At 40.9% G+C, this 22,898-nt stretch overlaps 5 protein-coding genes across 5 annotated transcripts; 2 read left to right on the forward strand and 3 right to left on the reverse strand.

Moving 5' to 3' along the window:
• Positions 1-2,621: 2,621 nt before the first annotated feature.
• Positions 2,622-3,982, forward strand: LOC145495519 (melatonin receptor type 1B-B-like). Its single transcript, XM_081475160.1, has one exon. The coding sequence runs from the start codon at positions 2,743-2,745 to the stop codon at positions 3,733-3,735; it is 993 nt and encodes a 330-aa protein (XP_081331286.1). The 5' UTR covers positions 2,622-2,742; the 3' UTR covers positions 3,736-3,982.
• Positions 3,983-9,121: 5,139 nt separating this feature from the next.
• Positions 9,122-10,361, forward strand: LOC145495524 (melatonin receptor type 1B-like). The gene has a single exon (XM_081475164.1). It carries the CDS (start codon positions 9,198-9,200, stop codon positions 10,164-10,166), a length of 969 nt encoding a protein of 322 aa, XP_081331290.1. The 5' UTR covers positions 9,122-9,197; the 3' UTR covers positions 10,167-10,361.
• A 4,426-nt stretch (positions 10,362-14,787) lies between these two features.
• On the reverse strand, positions 14,788-15,481 carry LOC145495567 (uncharacterized). The gene is made up of 2 exons (XM_081475210.1): positions 15,270-15,481; positions 14,788-15,170 (listed from the first exon to the last, which is right to left on the reverse strand). The coding sequence occupies exons 1-2, from the start codon at positions 15,343-15,345 to the stop codon at positions 14,902-14,904; spliced, it is 345 nt and encodes a 114-aa protein (XP_081331336.1). The 5' UTR covers positions 15,346-15,481; the 3' UTR covers positions 14,788-14,901.
• A 440-nt stretch (positions 15,482-15,921) lies between these two features.
• LOC145495479 (uncharacterized) lies at positions 15,922-19,126 on the reverse strand. Its single transcript, XM_081475105.1, has 2 exons — positions 16,188-19,126; positions 15,922-16,068 (listed from the first exon to the last, which is right to left on the reverse strand). Exon 1 carries the CDS (start codon positions 19,109-19,111, stop codon positions 16,268-16,270), a length of 2,844 nt encoding a protein of 947 aa, XP_081331231.1. The 5' UTR covers positions 19,112-19,126; the 3' UTR covers positions 15,922-16,068; positions 16,188-16,267.
• Positions 19,127-19,171: 45 nt separating this feature from the next.
• Positions 19,172-20,032, reverse strand: LOC145495622 (uncharacterized; the record flags this gene model as incomplete). The annotated part of the gene is made up of 1 exon (XM_081475249.1): positions 19,172-20,032. A coding segment is annotated over exon 1 (591 nt), but the record flags the coding sequence as incomplete, so codon positions are not given.
• Between the last annotated feature and the right edge of the window lie 2,866 nt (positions 20,033-22,898).

Below are 22,898 nucleotides of genomic sequence, written 5' to 3' on the forward strand. Positions count from 1 at the left end.
TTGTGAACCTCTTTCAAGCGTCGTCAACTTGTAGTTAATAAAGACGCGGTACCGACGATTTTTAACTTCACTATGGAACGTTACAAGCCGGCAATTGGACAAAAACAAGCGAAAAATGCCCGCCGAAAGCGGGCGAACTCCTCGGTCATTCCCCAAGCAAAATAAGGTTTGTATTTAGATCCAAAACCTTCCCCACGAAAGACTCACTGACGGAGAAACGCAGCAATGTTCAAGACAACAATGACGTCACAAAGCAGAGTCTTATTTCCATTCCTTCCATTGAAGGGCGCGGTCATTTTGGAAACGTTTTCATGAAGCCATCGGCTGTCTTCGTACTTTTAACTTTTTTACTCCTTTTCACGGCTCAGAAACAAAATTCCCGCATAAGTTTCCTTCTACATGTTTTTTTAAAACATTTCGTCGCTATAAAATGGCTGAAGAAAAGATGTCTACATTTTGGTTCATTTGACCTTTAAGACCTGTAAAGAGAAATTAAGAAAAAAGGAGTCGGCGGCTTCAGGAACCGATCTGGGGTCCACTAGATTTGAAGGCCATTTTACCACGAAACTTTGCTCTGAGAGGGCAAAACAATACAAGGCATTTCATCCCTATCTCAAAAAGTCTCTTGACTGCCAAATTGGACTCGACCTGCTGCAGTTATTTCCAAATTTGATGTGGTCCTACGACATATGCAAACCACTAATCAATGAACTTGCGAGTCGGGCTTAAAAAATAAAACGCAATAGAGGTACCTTTTCCTGCCGCAGCTATATATTAAAGTTTCAAGGCAGTAGTAATAAAAGCAGCATGTATTAGGTTCCTCGCAGTCTAGTGCTCATAATATAAATTCTCCCTACAGCTTTCCATACATTTCTTTTAAAAGCAAGTTGTGATAAATTAACTTTAGCATTCTACTTACACTGCATATCTCACATTCGGTCTGGATAATAGCAATGATGATGTACATTTACAGAAAAACTCAACACTCTTAAGTTTAACAAAAATGTTTCGGCAAATGCTTCTGTCATCTTCAGTATGAATTGAACATAGTGTGCGGTAGAATATAAATAGCAAAATATTACACTAACCGACAACGGCAGTAATTAAGAAACATTCAATAGATATACAAAATTAAACCGAAATTTTTACATAAAGAAAACCATAACGGCAACGTCGCTAAGGACCATCCACACTACGCCGGAGGAATATGAAAATGGAGGTTTCACTCTATAAACGCATCAAATGCTTTCCGTCCACACTACCCCGGAGAAATTTAAAAACTGCCAACACTCACCGGTCATTTAGGATTCGTGTTCGGGCAGGGAAATCACGTGATTATCGCAAGGTCATCGTTTTCAAAAAGCCCCGTTGTCAAAATGGTTTCCGTTCGTAAAAGGCGGCGTTTTCAAATTCCTCTGATTTGTAGAGTGTTTTGGTGACGGATTAGTGTGGATGGTAGGCCTGAATAAAGCTGCGTTTTCCAATTTCTCCGGCGTATTGTGGACGGGGCGTAAACAAACGGTACAATGGCTGTCCACGTGCGTCATGCGTACATATCTTTGCTGTCCTCTGTAAAACAACAACGTGACATGATTACGGAGGATGATTTCTTTCATTATATAGACACGAGTGTTTTACTGGAAAATACATCACTCGTAAAGCTCTTGCGAAACCACATCCGGGAGTGGCGTATTTTTTATATCCTCACTAGTGAAGAGATCGATTATTTCACTGATATCAAGTTTGTCTTAAATTGTACTTAAATTCGTTGGTGTATGATCGAAACATCTTCGGGTCTTCCTGGAAAGTCTTCGGTAATCTTCGGAAATCTTCGAAAACTGGTCGGAAATCATCGGAAAATCGTCAAAAACGCCGTCATCAGAGTCTCTATATAATAAAAAGATTATTACACGTTATCTCGAAAGATATGGATTTCATGTTGTTCTTGCCACTCGAACATAAAATTCATATCTTCTCGCTACCGTGTAATATCCTCTATGTATTTTAATTTGGAATTGAACCCTGGCGTTACATATTTAGCTTGAGCGAGTTGTAAGACCAACAAACGCACTGAACTGATCTAGAAATTCGACGGTAAAATGTAAATTCAATTTTTACTAGGCGTTGTGCTCGAGGTCGCCGTCGTCATTGCTTAAGCTCCATAACGTCGTGAAATAACCGAATTCTGCGTTTTCTTGAGAACGTGAACCAGGACGGCTAATATTTATAATTTCTTTTCTAATTTAACGCCGTGTTCTATACTCAGATTCGTGATAGTTCTGACAAAGAAACTAAAACTTAAGACTTTAGAGATATCCCGACATTTGTGGGCAATTCATTTTTTAGTCGACATTTTCTTCGGAGTCGCCGTTGTATCTACTTAAATTCCCATATTAATAATGCGAGGAGCTTATTAAATGTCAAATTAAAGTTCCCAACTGAGCGAAAGTTCCGGATAAACTAACTGTGGACACCTACTTAATGACTTTTTGATAAACAATGGCCATTGACGAATAGAAGCTTTAAAACACGACAAGGCAGGTGCTGCTGACAAGTGACTGTTTTGATCCTGTCATAGTCCTGATCATGTGCGTGAACAAACGACGGCAGGTCAGGGCTGCTTCTTAGGTTGTATGATAACGGCTTCCTGTGTTACGACAACTAAATAGCTTCTGACGTTTTTTTGCTTTAGAAAGCATTAACGCGAATACCTTCGCTGCATGACCGTGAACGTTAAAAGTCATGAAGGAATCGCTTTCTGTCGAGCTCGCCACGAGAACTAGGAATCTAGAATGGACTGAAACAGTTTTGTTAGCTGTCGTTAATGTTGTGGCCCTATTCGGCAATCTTCTAACTTGCTACGCCGTGTACAGAAACCAGAGACTTCGTACGCTTCCCAACATGTTTGTGATAGCGCTTGGTGTAAGCGATATTCTGATGTCCACCCTCTGTATGCCTTTTACAGTTGTAACTCTGTTTCACGGCCGCTGGATGTTTGGTGAGAGTTTTTGTCGTTTCGACGGTTTTGCAGCATTGACATTTGGAATGGCTTCTCTTCAGACTATGGGATTAATAGCAGTTAGTCGATATTACTGTGTTGTGAAACCAGAAAAGTATACTGTGTTGTTCAAAAAACAAAGAGCTTTGTTGTACATTGCTGTTGTTTGGTGCGTGGCTCTTGTTGGATCATTGCCTCCAATTTTCATCAAGAACGGGAGATTTGAATTCCAGCCGGGCAAAGCGATGTGCTCGTACACATTTGAAAGTAATATTGCATATACTGTCTTTATTGAGTGCGTTTACGTCGTAGCTCCCTTAACTATAATAACAATCTGCTACGCCAAAGTATTCTGCACAGTATCTAGATCAAATCAAGTTTTCTCGCAGCAAAATAACCTTGAGCAACTCAGAGCGAACGTGGAAGAAGCAAAAGTGACCAAGACTTTGGCAGCAGTAATGGTCGGCTTCACATGTTGTTGGCTTCCTATCTCTGTCATGGATAACATTGACGCCGCGCGAGGGGAACACACTTTGCAGCGACAGGTGTACCTTACATACGCGTTCTTGGTTTATTTGAGTAGTACCATGAACCCCTTCATATATGGTGCAATGAATAGGCAGTTCAGACGAGAGTACAAGGTTATTTTAAGAATAATTGTTTGCTCCCGAAGCCAGAACAACAGCAACAACAACAACAACATCAACAACAACAACAATAACAACAACAACAGCTAAAGACATATCTGTATTGTGCAAGTTGTGTTATAATGACCTCGGGTTATAATTGTTACAACAGCAGTCTTAAACTGTGAAAACAATCCTCCATAGGAAAAAAGATGGCGACTGGTACATTTACAGTTCTTAGCGCCCGAAAACCTTAACAACGTTTTAAAAAAGGTACAGAAACGTTATAAAATCTTCAAACCCGGGCTTCTCACTGTTCTTAGTACAGGAACAAATATTGTAAAAAATTTGGCTTTTTTTGTGCCTTATAGGCTGTGTTAGGTTCGCAAGGCATCGTGATAAAATGTACAGCCGCCATCTTTTTTCCTTTGGTGGATTGAATCCCTCCTTATTTTCATATCCTTTGAATCTCAATCACGACTAAGTACATGAAAGCCTCGTTGATAACACCAAATGGACTGCATTGCTGTGATGGATTTAGGCACTCTAAATTTATCCACTTAACCTTTAAAGAGGAATTAAGAAAAAAGGAGTCGGCGTGTTCAGGAACCGATCTCGGGTCCACTAGATTTGAAGGGCGTTGTACCACGTAAGAAACTTTGTTCCGAGAGGGCAAAAGAAAACAAGGCGTTTCAGCCTTATCTCAATAAATCTGTTGATTGCCAAATTGGACTCTGCCTGCTGCAATTATTTCCAGATTTGATGTGGTCCTATGACATATGCAAACCACTAATTAATGTATATGCGAGTCGGGCTAAAAAAATAAAAAGGGATAGAGGTACCTTCTCCTGCCGCAGCTATATTAAAGTTTCAAGGGAGTAGTAATAAAAGCAGTATGTATTAGGCTCCTCGCAGTCTAGTGCTTATAATATAAATTCTCCCTACAGCTTTCCATATATTTCTTTTAAAAGTCAGTTGTGATAAATTTTCGTTAGAATTCTATTTACACTGCATATCTTACAATTGGTCTGGATAATAACAATGATGATACACATTTAAAGAAAAAGTCAACACTTAAATTTAACAAAGAAGTTTCGGCAAATACTTATACTTCTGCCATCTTCAGTATGAATTGAACATAGTGCGCGGTAGAATATAAATAGCAAAGTATTACACTAACCGTCAATGGCAGTAATTGAGAAAAATTCAACAGATATGCAAAAATTAAACAGAAGGTTTTACATAAAGAAAACCACAACGGTAACGTCCACACTACCCCGGAGAAATTTAAAAATTACCAACAATCACCGGTCATTTTGGATTTGTGTTTGTATATGTAATAGGACTACATGCCGTCCAATCTGGAAATAATTGGATGCGAAAAATTCGGAGGACTGCCAAATTGGACGAGGCCTTCGGCCTCGTCCAATTTTGGCAGTCCGAGGAATTTTTTGAATCCAATTATTTCCAAATTGGGCAAGCATGGAGTCCTATTACCTATTAATTATATGGTATCCAAAAATAGATGAACATGGCAAATATTTGACCCTCTAAGGTGCAGTGAAATTTGAAAATACACATTTCTTTGAATATCTGATGTGTTTATTGCAAATCACACTCAAATCAATCGTAGACATGCAGCATCCTGTGTGAACCTTCAAATATTGGAGAAAACAGGAAAATGCAAAAATGTATTTTTGCCACATATTACGCTCATTTAATTAATAAATCTTTGTGATAAAGAAAGTGATCCATTGGGATCAAGAATTTCAGATATAAAAGTTTTCAACACGTACCATTGGGTACAAAATCTACTGATTAAACTCACATTACAAAAGTTTGAAAAAGTGCAAGAACCAACATATATTAAGTGTATTTAATCCCCTTAACAGAAATATCTAGCATTTGTTATCTGTTGTTATTTTCAATGGATTTTGTGACATATAACAGCAAATTTGCGGTGCTTATTCCACAAGATTCTTATATGTGGGTATTGACTGCAGCAATTTCACAATAAATAACAACCGACAAGATTAAATACGATCACAATGGAAAAGTTTGATACAAGGCGATTGTAAGAACCTGAATATAAAATAGGTGCCTCAAATAAAATTTAGACAAGTACTTAAATTAATCCATGTAATGAAGTAAGTGCTTTCACTGAAATTCATATCAAGATTAATCTTCATCAGAATCTGACAATACTTCCAGCTTTTTCCAGGGCTTCCTGGAATTTGGTGAAATCTGGGGGGACAGGGTAGAGGGTCCAGGCATACCTGGGGGTCCAAATCCACCATAGAAATTCACTGTCCCAGTGAATGTGTTATTCACCACGCTATTATTATGAGGCTGAAGGGGGGAGGGGTTGCTTTTGGACTCAGGATTGTTCCCGCTTATAATGAATGAGAGCTGTCTGCATTGGTTCTCGTCGTCCCCCTCATACGAGGTGCGGCTCATAACATTGCGGTGGCCTGTTACATTGATAATCTGGTCTCGTGGGACTCCCGCACTTTTGCGCTTCTGCACACAAGTCTTCCGGCTTGAGTGGTTGGTGAACTTTTTTCCAGTAGAAACTGACAAACCAGACTTCTTTGCCATCGACTTCATTATTTCCCCTATCTTGTGCTTCCCCATGCGTTGCCGACTGAACCACACTGGCCCCTTTAGTTTGGAAATGGTAGTAAGATACAATGGACCTTTGTTTCTCATTTCAGGAGGTCGTCTGTGATTGAATTATAAATACTTCATGGTACAATGTACACTGGTATTTCAAAAATTTCTAAAATAAGTCTATACAGAAATAAGTATTGAGACAATTATTTATATATCTGACAGGTACTTTGTCAGAAGTTTGTTAGCTTTAAGGCTAATCAATCGAACAACTTTTCATTACGAAAAGTCCGAAAAGAAAAGATAAAATAGTCCAGCACAAGAAAAATATTGGGAGTTTATTAGAGTTGATCCATGTAGGGAGTTTTCCAAATCTCAGAGATGTGACAAGGTATACACAAATATATATTTTCTTTCCCATTTCATCACAGTTTTGCTTCGCGGGAATATGTTTACTCTTTCGTTATGTAGGGATTTCTCCCAAGTGAAATTGTCCATCTGCTAGCTTATTTTATTTGACAACAACATGGTCTCACCTTTGAATTAACTCCTCAAACAACATGACTGGACATCTTTCGTCGCCCGTTGCGAACATTTTCGGATGGACAGCCCTGTGCTTCACCTTTAAGCCACCTTGTCTTGTCTTGGTAGGACCCTCTTTGAATTTTATGTACTTGACTGAGTTGTCTGGGCTGGTAATTAGTTGGAAATCCTCGATTTGCATTGAGTAATGTTCCTGTCGTCCACGCAACCCGAAGTGCTCTGTTACATTCTTGAAATTCACGTTGATTAACGCTTGTGCAGAGTGCTTTCCAATTTCGCCAGACTGCCACAGAAACTCTCCGTCATCCTTATTCAGAGCATCAGCAGTAGTTTTCTTTTTTCCGTAGCCCTTCTCTCGAAGCGGCTTGGCTTTAGCATTTAGTTGCTGTCTTGACTTGGCAAACCTGCGGTCTCGTAGTATGCTGTAACTCTTGCCGTTGTTCTTTAGATGGTGGTCTAAGGAACCTTGCACAACAGCAAGGCTATCTGGTTCGTATTCATCTCCGTTTTGCTTTGTTATCTCTGCATAAAATCGGCAAAGAATGTCGTCAAGCTCGTCTTCGGGAATCTCCTCAAGCTATCTCACTTCGCTTCGCTCAGCACGCTACAGGTCAAGCACTTTAATTCAGGTGTTTGTGCTTCTTTGAGTGTTCTTGTTCTGATTATTCTCCCTCATCTCGAGTAAATCAGTAGCCTCTATCTCTGGAAACCTAGCTGAAGACTCCATTTGAAAGTTTGAGACGTCAAAAAGGTGAAGAGAAAAGTCGGGAAATTTCGCCATTATCAAAACATAATAAAACTCACTCGCTGATGTTTGATGGCAGTGATAATAGCTGCAACCTGATTGGCCAATTCTCGGTTCTTTTATTTACCTTGACATTTGATTGGTTGATGGAAAGTATTCAGATTTTTCTCAAATTGGACAGTTTGTTCAAAGCTAAACTAAACGTTCGAGCAAAAACTATCCAATTTATTTCAAATTTGGACAGTTGGCAAAAATTAATAAAAAATAGATCTGTTGGCAATATTGGATTTTGATGCAGCTATATAATTAGCTAAAAACTGGGACAGGGAAATTGCATAATTATCGTAAAGTCATTGTTTTGAAAAAGCCCCGTTTTCAAAATGTTTTTCGTCCACACGAAAACGAAAAGCCAGCGTTTTAAATTTTCTCCGGTTTGTAGAGCATTTTCGTGACGGATTAGGTGGATGGTAGGCCTGAATAAGGCTGCGTTTTCAAATTTCGCCGGTGTAGTGTGGCCGGTGCCTAAACAAACGGCACCATCTCTGTGCATGTGCGTTATAGGTCTTGTGCATTTCTTTGCTGTCCTCTGCACAACAACAACAACGTGAAATGACTAAGTTCTACGTATTTTAGAAGACGCGAACGACGGAGGATAATTTTTTGTATTTTTAATTTGGAATATTGAACCCTGGCGTTACATATTTAGCTTGAGCAAGTTGTGAAACCAACGGACGGACTGACCAGATCTAGACAACTGCAAAATTCGCAGGTCAAATATAAATTCATTTTTTACTAAGCGTTGTCCTCAGGGTCACCGTCGCCGTCGTCATTGCTTAAGCTCTCTAACGTCGTGAAATAACCGAATTTTGCGTTGTCTTGAGAACGTGAACCACGAAGGCTAATATTTAAAATTTCTTTTCTAATTTAACGCCGTGTTCTATACTTGATAGTTTAGACAAAGGAAGTAAAACTTAAGACTTAAAGGCTATCGCGTCTTTCGTAGGTAATTCATTTTTAGTCAATGTTTTCCTCGGGGCTACTTTAATTCTCCATTTAATAATGCGAGGAACTAGATAAGATGTCAAATTAAACTTCCCAGATGAGTGAAAGTTTCCTAAACTAACTGTGGACATCTAACCAATGGCTTTTAATAAATTATGGCCAGTGACGAATAGAAGCTTAAAAATAAGAAAAGGCAGGTGCTGCTGACAAGCAGTTTTACAATAACTGCAGAAATTCTCGCGCACCCATTGGCTAATATAATTTTCATTGTCAATAAGCAGACAGACTCATGAATTTATAATTTATACGATGCGATGCGCTTGTTTTTTGATAGTTAAAGACAAATTGACCTCAGTTTTGTTTGGGTGTGTCCTGTTACTGACAATGAATTTTGTCATAACATTGTCACAGTAAACTGTAGATCCACTCGGCTATCGCCTTGTGGATCCACAGCTACTTTGACAATGTTACGACGAAATTCATGATTAATAACAAGACAGACGCATAAACTGATGTCAATCCTATCATGTGCGTAATCGCTTACAAACGACAGCAGGTAACAGCTGCTCTCTCAGTTGACAACAACTTACAGTGTAACAACAACTAAATAGCTTCTAACATTTATTGCCCCAAAAAGCACGAATATCTTCGCTGACCGTGAACGTTAAAAGTCATGAAGCAATCGCTTTCTGTCGAGCTTGCCACGAGAACTAAGTCTCTAGAGTGGACTGAAACAGTTTTGTTTGGTGTTGTTAATATTGTGGCCTTCTTTGGCAATCTTCTAACTTGTTACGCCGTGTACAGAAACCAGAGACTTCGTACGCTTCCCAACATGTTTGTGATAGCGCTTGGTGTAAGCGATATTCTGATGTCCACCTTCTGTATGCCTTTTTCAGTTGTAACTTTGTTTCACGGCCGCTGGATGTTTGGTGAGAGTTTTTGTCGTTTCGACGGTTTTGCAGCATTGACATTTGGACTGGCTTCTCTTCAGACTATGGGATTAATTGCAGTTAGTCGATATTTCTGCGTTGTCAAACCAGAAAAGTACGCGGTGTTGTTCAAAAAACAGAGAAGTTTGCTGTACATTGCTGTTGTTTGGTGCGCGGCTCTTGTTGGATCATTGCCTCCAATTTTCATCAAGAACGGGAGATTTGAATTCCAGCCGGGTAAAGCGATGTGTTTGTACACATTTGAAAGCAATATTGCATATACTGTCTTTATTGAGTGCGTTGCCGTCGCAGCACCCTTAACTATAATCACAATCTGCTACGCGAAAGTATTCCGCACAGTATCTAGATCAAATCAAGTTTTCTCGCAGCAAAATAACTTTCAGCAACTCAGAGCGAACGTGGAAGAAGCAAAAGTGACCAAGACTTTGGCAGCAGTAATGGTCGGCTTCACATGTTGTTGGCTTCCTATCTCTGTCATGGATAACATTGACGCCGCGCGCGGGGAACAGACTTTGCAGCGACAGGTGTACCTTACATACGCGTTCTTGGCTTATTTGAGTAGTACCATCAACCCCTTCATATATGGCGCAACGAATAGGCAGTTCAGACGAGAGTACAAGGTTATTTTGAGAATGATTGTTTGCTCCCGAAGCCAGAACAACAGCAACAACAATAACAACAACAACAGCTAAAGATATATCTGTAGCATACAAGTTATCTTATAATGGCCTCGGGTTATAATTGTTACAACAGCAGTCTTAAACTGTGAAAATCAATCCTCCATAGGAAAAAAGATGGCGACTGGTACATTTACCCACAGTTCTTAGCGCCCGAAAACCTTAACAACGTTTTAAAAAACGTACAGAAACGTTATAAAACCTTCAAACCTGGGCTTCTCACTGTTCTTAGTACAGGAACAAATATTGTAAAAAATTGGCTTTCTTTGTGCCTGCTAGGCTGTGTTAGGTTCGCAAGGCATCGTGATAAAATGTACAGCCGCCATCTTTTTTCCTTTGGTGGATTGAATCCCTCCTTATTTTCATATCCTTTGAATCTCAATCACGACGATCACGACTAACTACATGAAAGCCTCGTTGAAAACACCAAATGGACTACATTGCTGTGATGGATTTAGGCACTCTAAATTTATCCACTTAACCTTTAAAGAGGAATTAAGAAAAAAGGAGTCGGCGTGTTCAGGAACCGATCTCGGGTCCACTAGATTTGAAGGGCGTTGTACCACGTAAGAAACTTTGTTCCGAGAGGGCAAAAGAAAACAAGGCGTTTCAGCCTTATCTCAAAAAATCTGTTGATTGCCAAATTGGACTCTGCCTACTGCAATTATTTCCAGATTTGATGTGGTCCTATGACATATGCAAACCAATAATTAACGTACATGCGAGTCGGGCTTAAAAAAACAAAAAGGGATAGAGGTACCTTTTCCTGCCGCAGCTATATTAAAGTTTCAAGGGAGTAGTAATAAAAGCAGTATGTATTAGGCTCCTCGCAGTCTTGTGCTTATAATATAAATTCTCCCTACAGCTTTCCATATATTTCTTTTAAAAGTCAGTTGTGATAAATTTTCGTTAGAATTCTATTTACACTGCATATCTTACATTTGGTCTGGATAATAACAATGATGATACACATTTAGAGAAAAAGTCAACACTTAAGTTTAACAAAAAAGTTTCGGCAAATACTTATACTTCTGCCATCTTCAGTATGAATTGAACATAGTGTGCGGTAGAATATAAATAGCAAAATATTACACTAACCGTCAATGGCAGTAATTGAGAAAAATTCAATAGATACGCAAAAATTAAACAGAAGGTTTTAACTAAAGAAAACCACAACGGTAACGTCGCTAAGGGCCCATCCACACTACCCCGGAGAAATTTAAAAATTACCAACAATCACCGGTCATTTTGGATTTGTGTTTGTATATGTAATAGGACTACATGCCGTCCAGTCTGGAAATAATTGGATGAGAAAAATTCGGAGGACTGCCAAAATTGGACTCGGCCTTCGGCCTCGTCCAATTTGGTAGTGCGAGGAATTTTTTGAATCCAATTATTTCCAAATTGGACAAGCATGCAGTCCTATTACCTATTAATTATATGGCATCCAAGAACAGATGAACATGGCAAATATTTGACCCTCTAAGGTGCAGTGAAATTTGAAAATACACATTTCTTTGAATATCTGATGTGTTTATTGCAAATTACACTCAAATCAATCATATACATGCAGCATCCTGTGTGAACCTTCAAATTGGAGAAAACAGGAAAATGCAAAAATGTATTTTTGCCACACATCACGCTTATTTAATTAATAAATCTAAATTTGTGATAAAGAAAATGATCCATTGGGATCAAGAAGGTCAGATATAAAAGTTTTCAACATGTACCATTGGGTACAAAATCTACTCATAAAACTCACATTACAAAAGTTTGAAAAAGTGCAAGAACCAACTTATATTAAGTGTATTTAATCCCCGAAACAGAAATATCCAGCATTTGTTATCTGTTGTTATTTTGAATGGATTTTGTGACATATAACGGCAAATTTGCTGTGCTTATTCCACAAGATTCTTATATGTGGGCATTGACTGCAGCAATTTCACAATAAATAACAACCGACAAGATTAAATACGATCACAATGGAAAAGTTTGATACAAGGCGATTGTAAGAACCTGAATATAAAATAGGTGCCTCAAATAAAATTTAGACAAGTACTTAAATTAATCCACGTAATGAAGTAGGTGCTTTCACTGAAATTCATATCAAGATTACTGTTCATCAGAATCTGACAATACTTTCAGCCTTCTCCAGGGCTTCCTGGAATTTGGTGACATCTGGGGGGACAGGGTAGAGGGTCCAGGCATACCAGGGGGCCCAAATCCACCATAGAAATTCACTGTCCCAGTGAATGTGTTATTCACCACGCTATTATTATGAGGCTGAAGGGGGGAGGGGTTGCTTTTGGACTCATCATTTTTAGGATTGTTTCCGCTTATAATGAATGAGAGCTGTCTGCATTGGTTCTCGTCGTCCCCCTCATACGAGGTGCGGCTCATAACATTGCGGTGGCCTGTTACATTGATAATCTGGTCTCGTGGGATTCCCGCACTTTTGAGCTTCTCTACACAAGTCTTCCGGCTTGAGTGGTTGGTGAACTTTTTTCCAGTAGAAATTGACAAACCAGACTTCTTTGCCATCGACTTCATTATTTCCCCTATCTTGTGCTTCCCTATGCGTTGCCGACTGAACAACACTGGCCCCTTTGGTTTGGAAATGGTAGTAAGATACAATGGACCTTTGTTTCTCATTTCAGGAGGTCGTCTGTGATTGAATTATAAATACTTCATGGTACAATGTACACTGGTATTTCAAAAATTTCTAAAATAAGTCTATACAGAAATAAGTATTGAGACAATTATTTATATATCTGACAGGTACTTTGTCAGAAGTTTGTTAGCTTTAAGGCTAATCAATCGAACAACTTTTCATTACGAAAAGTCCGAAAAGAAAAGATAAAATAGTCCAGCACAAGAAAAATATTGGGAGTTTATTAGAGTTGATCCATGTAGGGAGTTTTCCAAATCTCAGAGATGTGACAAAGTATACACAAATATATATTTTCTTTCCCATTTCATCACAGTTTTGCTTCGCGGGAATATTTTTATTCTTTCGCTATCTGCTAGCTTATTTTATTTGACAACAGCATGGTCTCACCTTTGAATCAACTCCTCAAACAACATGACTGGACATCTTTCGTCGCCCGTTGCAAACATTTTCGGATGGACAGCCCTGTGTTTCACCTTTAAGCCACCTTGTCTTGTCTTGGTAGGACCCTCTTTGAATTTTATGTACTTGACTGAGTTGTCTGGGCTGGTAATTAGTTGGAAATCCTCGATTTGCATTGAGTAATGTTCCTGTCGTCCACGCAGCCCGAAGTGCTCTGTTAAATTCTGGAAATTCACGTTGATTAACGCTTGTGCAGAGTGCTTTCCAATTTCGCCAGACTGCCACAGAAACTCTCCATCATCCCTATTCAGAGCATCGGCAGCATTTTTCTTTTTTCCATAGCCCTTCTCTCGAAGCGGCTTGGCTTTAGCATTTAGTTGCTGTCTTGACTTGGCAAACCTGCGGTCTCGTAGTATGCTGTAACTCTTGCCATTGTTCTTTAGATGGTGGTCTAAGGAACCTTGCATAACAGCAAGGCTATCTGGCTCGTATTCATCTCCGTTTTGCTTTGTTATCTCTGCATAAAATCGGCAAAGAATGTCGTCAAGCTCGTCTTCGGGAATCTCCTCAAGCTTTCACACTTCGCTTCGCTCAGCACGTTACAGGTCAAACACTTTAACCCAGGTGTTTGTGCTTCTTTGAATATTCTTGTTCTGATTATTCTCCCTCATCTCGAGTAAATCAGTAGCCTCTATCTCTGGAAACCTAGCTGAAGACTCCATTTGAAAGTTTTAGACGTCAAAAAGGTGGAGAGAAAAGTTAGTCAGGGAGCATATGTAATCCCGTGGGATTTTTATGGTGAAAGCAAACCACCTACCCAGATGTTTTAAGGGGACCCTAAGGAACACAAAAACTGTTGTCGGCAATTTTGTAACCTGCACCGGCGGCTGCTATCGGGGGGTCTATTTTTAGACCCATATGGCTCAACATGGAATCGAGGCTCGAACATAAAATGGCGTGTAAATACAATTAACTACAATAAATTTCCACAAAATTACCAGGAATCTTTAATATAGTCTATCTAATACACATTCATAGACTTTAGTAGTAAATACTGATCACGTGATCAACACTGCACGAAAGCGAGGCTGGTCGTTTGTTGTCTTCAAATAAGCATTAAAAGCATATTTCTTTTTCTCGAGTTGTTGAGAAAAATGACTACAACAAGTGAACTACATGATATTTTTTGTTCACGTGAATTAAACTACATTTGAATAGGTTTTGTTCACGTAAGACGACATGAAAGTGAGGCTGAGCTCCTCGGCACTTGTTAGGCCTGTTCTAAGCGTCGAGCCAACGTCGTGGTGAACCAAATTCCTTTCCGAAAATTAGGGCTTTCGGTGCGAAGAAGAAATACAACTAGATGAAAACAGAACTAACCAAATTGGCGTTTAGAACCACTGCCGTGCTAGCGTCGCGCTATCATAAAACCAAATGGAATTAGGTTCGGCACGACGTTGGCTCGACGTTTAGACCAGGCCTTATATCAGCTATTCGATATGTTAGCGATAATTAAGGTTGCTCCGAGGGCGTAATGTTAACCATAACAGGTTTACGGGTATATATAATTATTACTACCCAGAACCTAGTCAGGCTTTTGGCGATAATAACTGCTTTAAAAATAACACAACTGAGCCCATAATGCATTGCAGTCTACAGAACATAGATGTCAGGTAAGAATCATTCATCATCCTCGTCTTCCTTGTTGTCATCGTCCTGCTCATCCGATGTTTCATCATCACAGCTATCATTCTCAATCATATCGACATTGTCACACGCTTCCCCTGTCTCGTCATTGCTGCAGCTGCATAGATCTGTGCAAGTGAGACCCGCCCTTCGACAGCTGCACCTGTTGTTTCTGCATTTGTCCTTCCCACAGCCACACTTGACAAGATAAAGAACAGCGTCGGGTGCCGGCTGCAGTTTCGTCATCACCGGCATCCATTTGTCTGAAATATAAAAGAATAAGGCAATGCATTAAATTCATCTCGATCTGCAGTGTCGAACTTGAGAGTCTATTACTATATCAACTGTTAATTTATAATAACCTTTGTCCTTTTTCCATCCATAGTTCTCTGGTGATGGAAGGTCTGGATTAGGGACTTTGTCATTGGCCCAGATCATGGCTTGGTAATGCGCTCGCTTAATGGCCTCTCGGAGAGCAGCTTGTGTAGGCGGTAGTCGTTCTGACTCGGCCTGTTTTCTTCGAAAGAGGAGCCACCTTAGATCTTTCAGGCTGGATATCTTAGTCTTGGGCAGGTAAAGTTAGCACACTAGCTTCTTTATTGCATAGAACATGCCCACTGTGGGAACGACGGTACAGCCGAGATCTGCAAGTGCAGTGACACATTCTTCATCAGCTTCAAGAAACGCTTTCCAGCATTCCAGCTTTCCTTTAAATGCAAAGTTTCCAGTGACATCAGCTCCGCTCCAGGCATGAAAGCCAGGTAGTGCTGCCGTTCTAGCTGCTCCTAAAGCGCGGACAATTGGACAAAGCTGGATAGTTCAGTGGCGCTGTCCTCTTCCAGTGACGAATGAAGTGTCCGCACATAGCTCCGGGTAACGTCTAAGGGCCAGTACAAACACGTCAGTGTCCGGTGAAAAGATCTTGATACTCGTAGCTCCTGATGTGGTGGCATCTACTGCATGTAGCAGTATTTTGGTATCTGCCTCCTCTTGGTCGCTATCGAGGTACGCCACATCCTTGTGTGTTGCCCTACACTTACTGCTCCATGCAACCACCACGTGCAAACCATTCTGACGCCCCTTCTCTAGAGTCTTGCTGGCAAGATATTGCGTCAGTTCATCCTTGGTGCTGACATGTGCCAAAAGTCTCTTCATCGGTACCTGCATAAGAAAGGGTGTACTAGTTTTAGTGTCTTTACCTCTATATCTGGCCCTATTCTTCTTGTAGTACATTATATATAGGATCATTGCTTTTGTATGAAAAACCGTTAATAGTATACCTTGGAAATCTGAGTGGTGTCAGTAATCTTGTAGCTGATAGGTTCCAAGCATCCCTGACGAAATTCGCGAGTTGCGGTCTTTAAAGACAATGGTACATCATACCTAAAAGCAGAATAACGTGCCCACTAATGTAAGTAATTATATCTAATATAAACACAAAGGTTACAAGGTAAATATCAGCGGGAGTGACAAACCTGTCGAAAATAAGACGAATTTCATCTGCCTCCTTGTACTTGTCGAAGATCGTCACAGTGAAATGATTGGCCAGATCCGAGCAGGTCTTGATCCAATCCGGTTTTTCCAGTGCTTGTACTTCGGCCATACCATCTACAATGGAAACCTTGATCTGCACATCTGCATTAGCGAACTGGTCAGTGGGTTCAGCCTGCGCAACTGATCTGTCACTTGGCAGCTTCTCTAGAATACTCATCAAGGCGCTCTTTGCGGAACAGTGCAGCATATTGCCATCGGCGGCAAACATTGATCGTGGAACTACCGAGAACTCGTACGCTCCCACTGCCTCTTTGATGTCTATCTCTGGACGGGACTTGCAGATTACCATCATCCGCGCGAAGAGACATCGATCTTCCTTTAGCTCGATGATCTTATCCTTTGTAGCCACCCTAACTGTTTTCCCAGTAGTCTTCCACGTTAGGAGCTTGCGCTTCTTCATCACGTCCCAGATGCTCTTCTCGGCTGTCTGTATCCGTTCCTTAACGAATGTTCCGAACAGCTTGTTACCAATGACGCTTTGATCGCAGAGATCTTTCTTCACTTTCTCGGGCATGCGCACTTTCGTCACTAGGTTGAACAGATCAGGGCCTTCTACTGTGAAGGGGTTGGTGAACCGTTGAATACTAGTGGTCAGCTGCTGGACGTTCCTTTCTTCACGTAACCTGACAGCAGTGGTGAGGTTGTGATGGCTAGTCTGTGTCTTAGAAGAAGTACCTGCCATCAGCTTGGCTTGTTCTGCCAGTCTTGCTAACTCAGGTGCAATCAAAAAATACTTTGTGCGTGCAGTAGGGTTCAGCGTGATGCCAATCAATCCACCTGAGACTTTCATTGATCTGTTGACGTGTTCAAGCGCGTTGTCAGCGCCAACGGCACAGAATGCTACGTTCGCGTTCTTGTTCACCACCCAGTTGCCATTCTGGAACTCATGGTAGATTTCAGGATCGGTCTCCTTTATTATCTCCATCTCTGCCAAGTAAACAGGAATCATACGAGCGTAGTTTAACATGTCATGCGCAAAGAAGTACTTCACAAACAGCTTTAGGGCTTGTAGATGAAGATCCCAGTCTCCAGTCCGTACGGCTCTGATGAACGTCATCATCTCCAAAACCATTGCCATGTACCCTCGGGTGAACTTGAACAGTGGACTATCCTCATGGTCTGCATCAAACTGCTCCATCTTTGCAACAAGCTCTGTTGAATTGATGGTCTGTGCCAGTTCTTCGTGCTTTGCTGTAATATCTTGGTTTTCGCCTTTTTTACACGCATCGCTTAACTGGTTAGCCGACTTCTCCACAATCGTGCGTACAGCTGGGTGTCTCACGAAGAAGGCTTCCTGGTAGAGGCTGAATAGAGCTTGTAATGTAACCATGTGCGCTGCCTCTCCTCTCTTTACGTGGTTCCCACCGAGAATCTGCTTCACAGTGGAAGGCCCATAGAGATCCGACTCTACCCAGCACATGTCCAGCCCGCTGTTCTCGATGAATGCACCGATTGTGCGAAGTTGGGCCATCACGATGTGTAGCTCACCAGGACGAAGTATTATATGCCCAAGATCTTGACGGGTCATCTGTAACTTCTTTGCCGGTTGATACAGTCCCATATCAAGCGATATCACAGTCCTCCTGTTCTGCCCTACAACCGCCGTGTTAATATTCTGTGCTTGCATCAGAATGGTAAGCAGAGTCTGCCACTCGTGTGCTGGTGCAGCGATCAGGGGAGGGGTGCCAACTCGCGTCAACGGCATGGAACTACTCATAGTGGAGTTATAGCCAGACCATACTGGGATGTTGGTACTAGGGGGCTGATTGTCTTCAACTTCTCCATTGGTGATCGTTCTGGTCATACTGCGTCCGAGAAGCCATGTGAAATCTTGCTTTTTGATGTACAATGGAAGTTGGTCTTCGGTACACAATCCAAACTGGGGGAAGGTGGGACCAACAGGCCTTCCGGGTGGTGCAGGGCATTCTAGCAAGGTTGTCACAGATTCAGGAAGCTCTCTGATTGAGCGACGACACTGATCTCCGGGGTCCACGGTCAGCTCTGGTGCTACATCGCCTGCTTCCTGCCTTTGGTAGATTGCCATCGCTGTGCCGTGGAAGGTATTCTTGCCATCAGGAGTGTCCTCAGCGAAATCCACATTATCGACTGCAAAAAAGACGTGCCTACCCAAAACTACATCAGGGGGTATATATAGACCATCATTCAGCTCCATGCGCTTTAGAACGCTAGCTTCGATTTGGGCCTCTACTCTCAGGATCCTGTTGTAGTCCACTGACATTCCGAATCCATGAAGCATGGTTATGAGCTGCTTGCTTCTCAAGGCCTGGTGTACAGCTATCCCAACGGCTAACTGCAGCGGCATCTCCGACGAGGATCTTACAACATCGGACTTCTTGTTTGTGACCTGCCTCTCAGTCAAACACATTGATACAGTGGTCTGGGATAGAGCCATTGCACGATTGTACACTTCGTCACATTTCTTTCCAGCAGAAAGCTCATGTTTTGGGCCTTGTATAATCCATCTATAAAAACTAAAAAGCTCTACTGGTACGTTCTCGTCAGGCAGGTTTTTCAGTGAACCTGTAAACTTCCACTTCCTACATTTGGTGATAGATTTCCTAATTATTGCAGCAGCATCAAACAGAGTTTTCATATCGGAGTCTATGTCTGCGGTCTGATCCTCAGCCATCTGAATTGCTTGATCTCTTGTCTTCTTGATACTGACTCGCCCGGACTCATTGACACGTTTAGGTGCATGAAACTCTATATCTGGTATCTCTTGGAGTAGTAACTGCTTCAAGGCCTTTCGTCCGCCCCTCGAATTTTCCACATTGTTAGATTCTAGTATGCTTTCAAACGTATCTTGTAATTCAGACATAGTCGCCACTTTTCCGCTACTCAAAGTCATTTCCGTCATTGTCAGGAATTCTATTTGTGCTGCAATCTCACCAGCCAACTTCTCAGATGATGATTCGGATGTTTCTCTTCGTAAAACATGCGATACATGGTTTGCCCAACAGTTTTTGTGGTACTTTATATCTATGGAATGAGCATCATCTGGAGCAATGGATGTGTTGAGTTTAACCGAGAGCTTATCATTACCCGACATCCCAATGGCAGTGCGAAGGGACTCACCAGCAGAAAAGGTACTGATATTATGCAGGCTCTTACGGTAACCGGGTGGGCCATCGCAGAAAAAACAGACATTCTTATTGTAGGGAGACGTTTTCGAACGGGTTAGTTGAGGAATTTCTACTGATGAATCTGGTCGTGATTTTCGCCTGGACTCATTGGGGCCTTCGAGCTGCCTCTCATACCTTTCTCTTGCTCGTCTAAGCATCCCAGCATGTACTGCATCTTTATAACATGATCTATGCCATGATGCCCGCCCATCCTCGAGCTCTTGGACAGAAGCAAACCTCAACTTACTCCACGCTTCTGTGTACTCAAGATTACCGTACTTACTCCATTCCTCGATCGATACCAGAACTTTTTCGTGAGCTTCGGGCTTTTCAACTAGATTTTCGTTTTTTTTTCTTTGACAAATTATACATAAGTGTAAATCCAACCCTTTGGCCTCAGTTTCGTTTGTTTTTGAACCAGAATCCGTTTCCATATCTTGTTAAACACCAAAAAACATGCCGCTCTAGATGGACTGTAAATCCAACATGGCGGACCTCTAAAATGATGAAAATGACCGCTGACCAAAATCATTGTTTTTTCCTGATTTCAGTGAGCTATTGATTTGAATACAATCCCTTTAATAAATTTAACTCTCTGATCAATTTTCAGTAGCAAAATATATGCCTTCATGCATTTGATGCTTATTTGAAAACAACAAACGACCAGCCTCGCTTTCGTGCAGTGTTGATCACGTGATCAGTATTTACTACTTAAGTCTATGGATATGTATTAGATAAACTAAATTAAATATTTCTGGTAATTTTGTGGAAATTTATTGTAGTTAATTGTATTTCCACGCCATTTTATATTCGAGCCTCGATTCCATGTTGAGCCATATAGGTCTAAAAATGGACCCCCCATAGCAGCCGCCGGTGCAGGTTACAAAATTGCCGACAACATTTTTTGTGTTCCTCAGGTTTCCCTTAACACATTTAGGTAGGTGGTTTGCTTTCACCATAAAAATCCCACGGAAATTTATTTTAAGACATATGCTCCCTGACTAAGTCGGGAAATTCCGCCATTATCAAAACATAATAAAACTCACCCGCTGACGTTTGATGGCAGTGATAATAGCTGCAACCTGATTGGCCAATTCTCGGTTCTTTTATTTACCTTGACATTTGATTGGTTGATGGAAAGTATTCAGATTTTTCTCAAATTTGACAGTTTGTTCAAAGCTAAACTAAACGTTCGAGCAAAAACTATCCAATTTATTTCAAATTTGGACAGTTGGCAAAAATTATTATAATAAAGTTTCCATATAACGCGCGCTCTGATTGGCTGAAAGAGCGTGCTTTATCAGAGAACAGAGCACGGGTTGATGACGGTAAGTTGGTTTTGAAATTTTTGCTTTGGAATTTTGACAAATTTGACCCAAATTAAACATCCCCTGTGATTCAGACAAACGAAATGGAAACGAGCTATTTGTCTGTAGTAAATATGGCTCACAGAGACCATTGTTAGCAACAGTAGTGTTAAAACTGTACTTAAATAACAAGTTTTGCTAGATTCCCGCCGACAAAACGCGTAGCGAAATAAAAAAATTCTCAACGTAAACAGTGCTTCGATAAAAGACATTATATTTGGTACGAAGGCAGAAATTATACTTAAGAAGTAAAACAACGACAGAAAACAATAACTGAACTGTCTCTGTTTACGATGAGAAGCTTTATTTTTGTAAAAATGCTCAATTGCTCAAACAACACTTACATGTAGTGTAGTAATGCTCGTTCTCCGGTCATCTCAGCGAAGTGAACCGACGAGTGGTCAGGGCAAAGCTTGCTCTGACATTCTCTTCTGTGCTTGGAGCAGAACCAGTGGGAGCCGTTTAGTCTTTCTAACTTTTACGCTAGTTCGGGCAACCTTGCTGCATGCGGCTACAAGCCGTAAATAACTGTAGTTCCATTAACATCAACTCGGCATTGTGCATTTTCATCAGCAAGCTTTGAGCTCCGCGTTTCGTAATTTCCACTGGAAAAGCGCACGTTTTCATGGGCCACAATACGGCCGGATTCCTCTGGACTATAAACCTTCACCTGCCTTTAGATCCGTATTTAAAATTTAACTTGAAAGCGAACTTCGAAGGCATCGTTCTTCTCTCGAAAGCCGCTCAAACTACTCGAAACTGAAAGCTGAGCTGAAGTCCAGTTTGTGATTGACAGCTGTCGCTTCGTTAGCCAATCAAATTATTTAAACAATTCTAACAAGGATTGTGATTGGCTTATTTTAGCGTGCTTTATCAGAGAACAGCTCACGGCTGACGCCACTTTTGCTCGTTTGGAAAATAAAGTTTGATTTGAAAATTCAGCCAAACTCGTCGGGAAATTATCGGATTCTTTATCATAAAACAAATAAAGAAGTCTCGACTGTGCTCTGTTCTGTTGCAAAACACTTAGGAAGCGGTAGAGCACTCAAGAAGTAGGGAAAAACACTCGACTACGTCTCGTGTTTTCCCCTACACTTCTTTCGTGCTCTACCGCTTCCTGCGTGCTTTACAACAGAACAGAGCACAGTCGAGGCTTCTTCATTTGTTAAATAAAAAATAGATCTGTTGGCAATATTGGATTTTGATGCAGCTATATAATTAGCTAAAAACTGGGATAGGAAATCGCATAATTACCGTAAGGTCATTGTTTTGAAAAAGCCCCGTTTTCAAAATGTTTTCCGTCCACACGAAAACGAAAAGCCAGCGTTTTAAATTTTCTCCGGTTTGTAGAGCATTTTCGTGACGGATTAGGTGGATGGTAGGCCTGAATAAGGTTGCGTTTTCAAATTTCGCCGGCGTAGTGTGGCCGGTGCCTAAACAAACGGCACCATGCCTGTGCACGTGCGTTATAAGTCTTGTGCATTTCTTTGCTGTCCTCTGCACAACAACAACAATGTGAAATGACTAAGTTCTACGTATTTTGGAAGACGCAAACGACGGAGGATAATTTTTTGTATTTTTAATTTGGAATATTGAACCCTGGCGTTACATATTTAGCTTGAGCAAGTTGTGAAACCAACGGACGGACTGACCAGATCTAGACAACTGCAAAATTCGCAGGTCAAATATAAATTCATTTTTTACTAAGCGTTGTCCTCGGGGTCACCGTCGCCGTCGTCATTGCTTAAGCTCTTTAACGTCGTGAAATAACCGAATTTTGCGTTGTCTTGAGAACGTGAACCACGAAGGCTAATATTTAAAATTTCTTTTCTAATTTAACGCCGTGTTCTATACTCAGTTTCGTGATAGTTTAGACAAAGGAAGTAAAACTTAAGACTTAAAGGCTATCGCGTCTTTCGTGGGTAAT

The sequence above is a fragment of the Orbicella franksi genome, chromosome 8 (genome assembly GCF_964199315.1).
Source record: "Orbicella franksi chromosome 8, jaOrbFran1.1, whole genome shotgun sequence".
Lineage (NCBI taxonomy): Eukaryota > Metazoa > Cnidaria > Anthozoa > Scleractinia > Merulinidae > Orbicella > Orbicella franksi.

Excerpts from the sequence above, each read along its gene's own strand:
- LOC145495479 (XM_081475105.1), bottom strand. The coding sequence starts at position 19,111 with ATGGCTGAGGATCAGACCGCAGACATAGACTCCGATATGAAAACTCTG.
- LOC145495567 (XM_081475210.1), bottom strand. The coding sequence starts at position 15,345 with ATGATCTGGGCCAATGACAAAGTCCCTAATCCAGACCTTCCATCACCA. Across the intron at positions 15,171-15,269 it reads TGGATGGAAAAAGGACAAAG|ACAAATGGATGCCGGTGATG; the intron begins GTTATTATAAAT and ends TTTATATTTCAG.
- LOC145495524 (XM_081475164.1), top strand. The coding sequence starts at position 9,198 with ATGAAGCAATCGCTTTCTGTCGAGCTTGCCACGAGAACTAAGTCTCTA.
- LOC145495519 (XM_081475160.1), top strand. The coding sequence starts at position 2,743 with ATGAAGGAATCGCTTTCTGTCGAGCTCGCCACGAGAACTAGGAATCTA.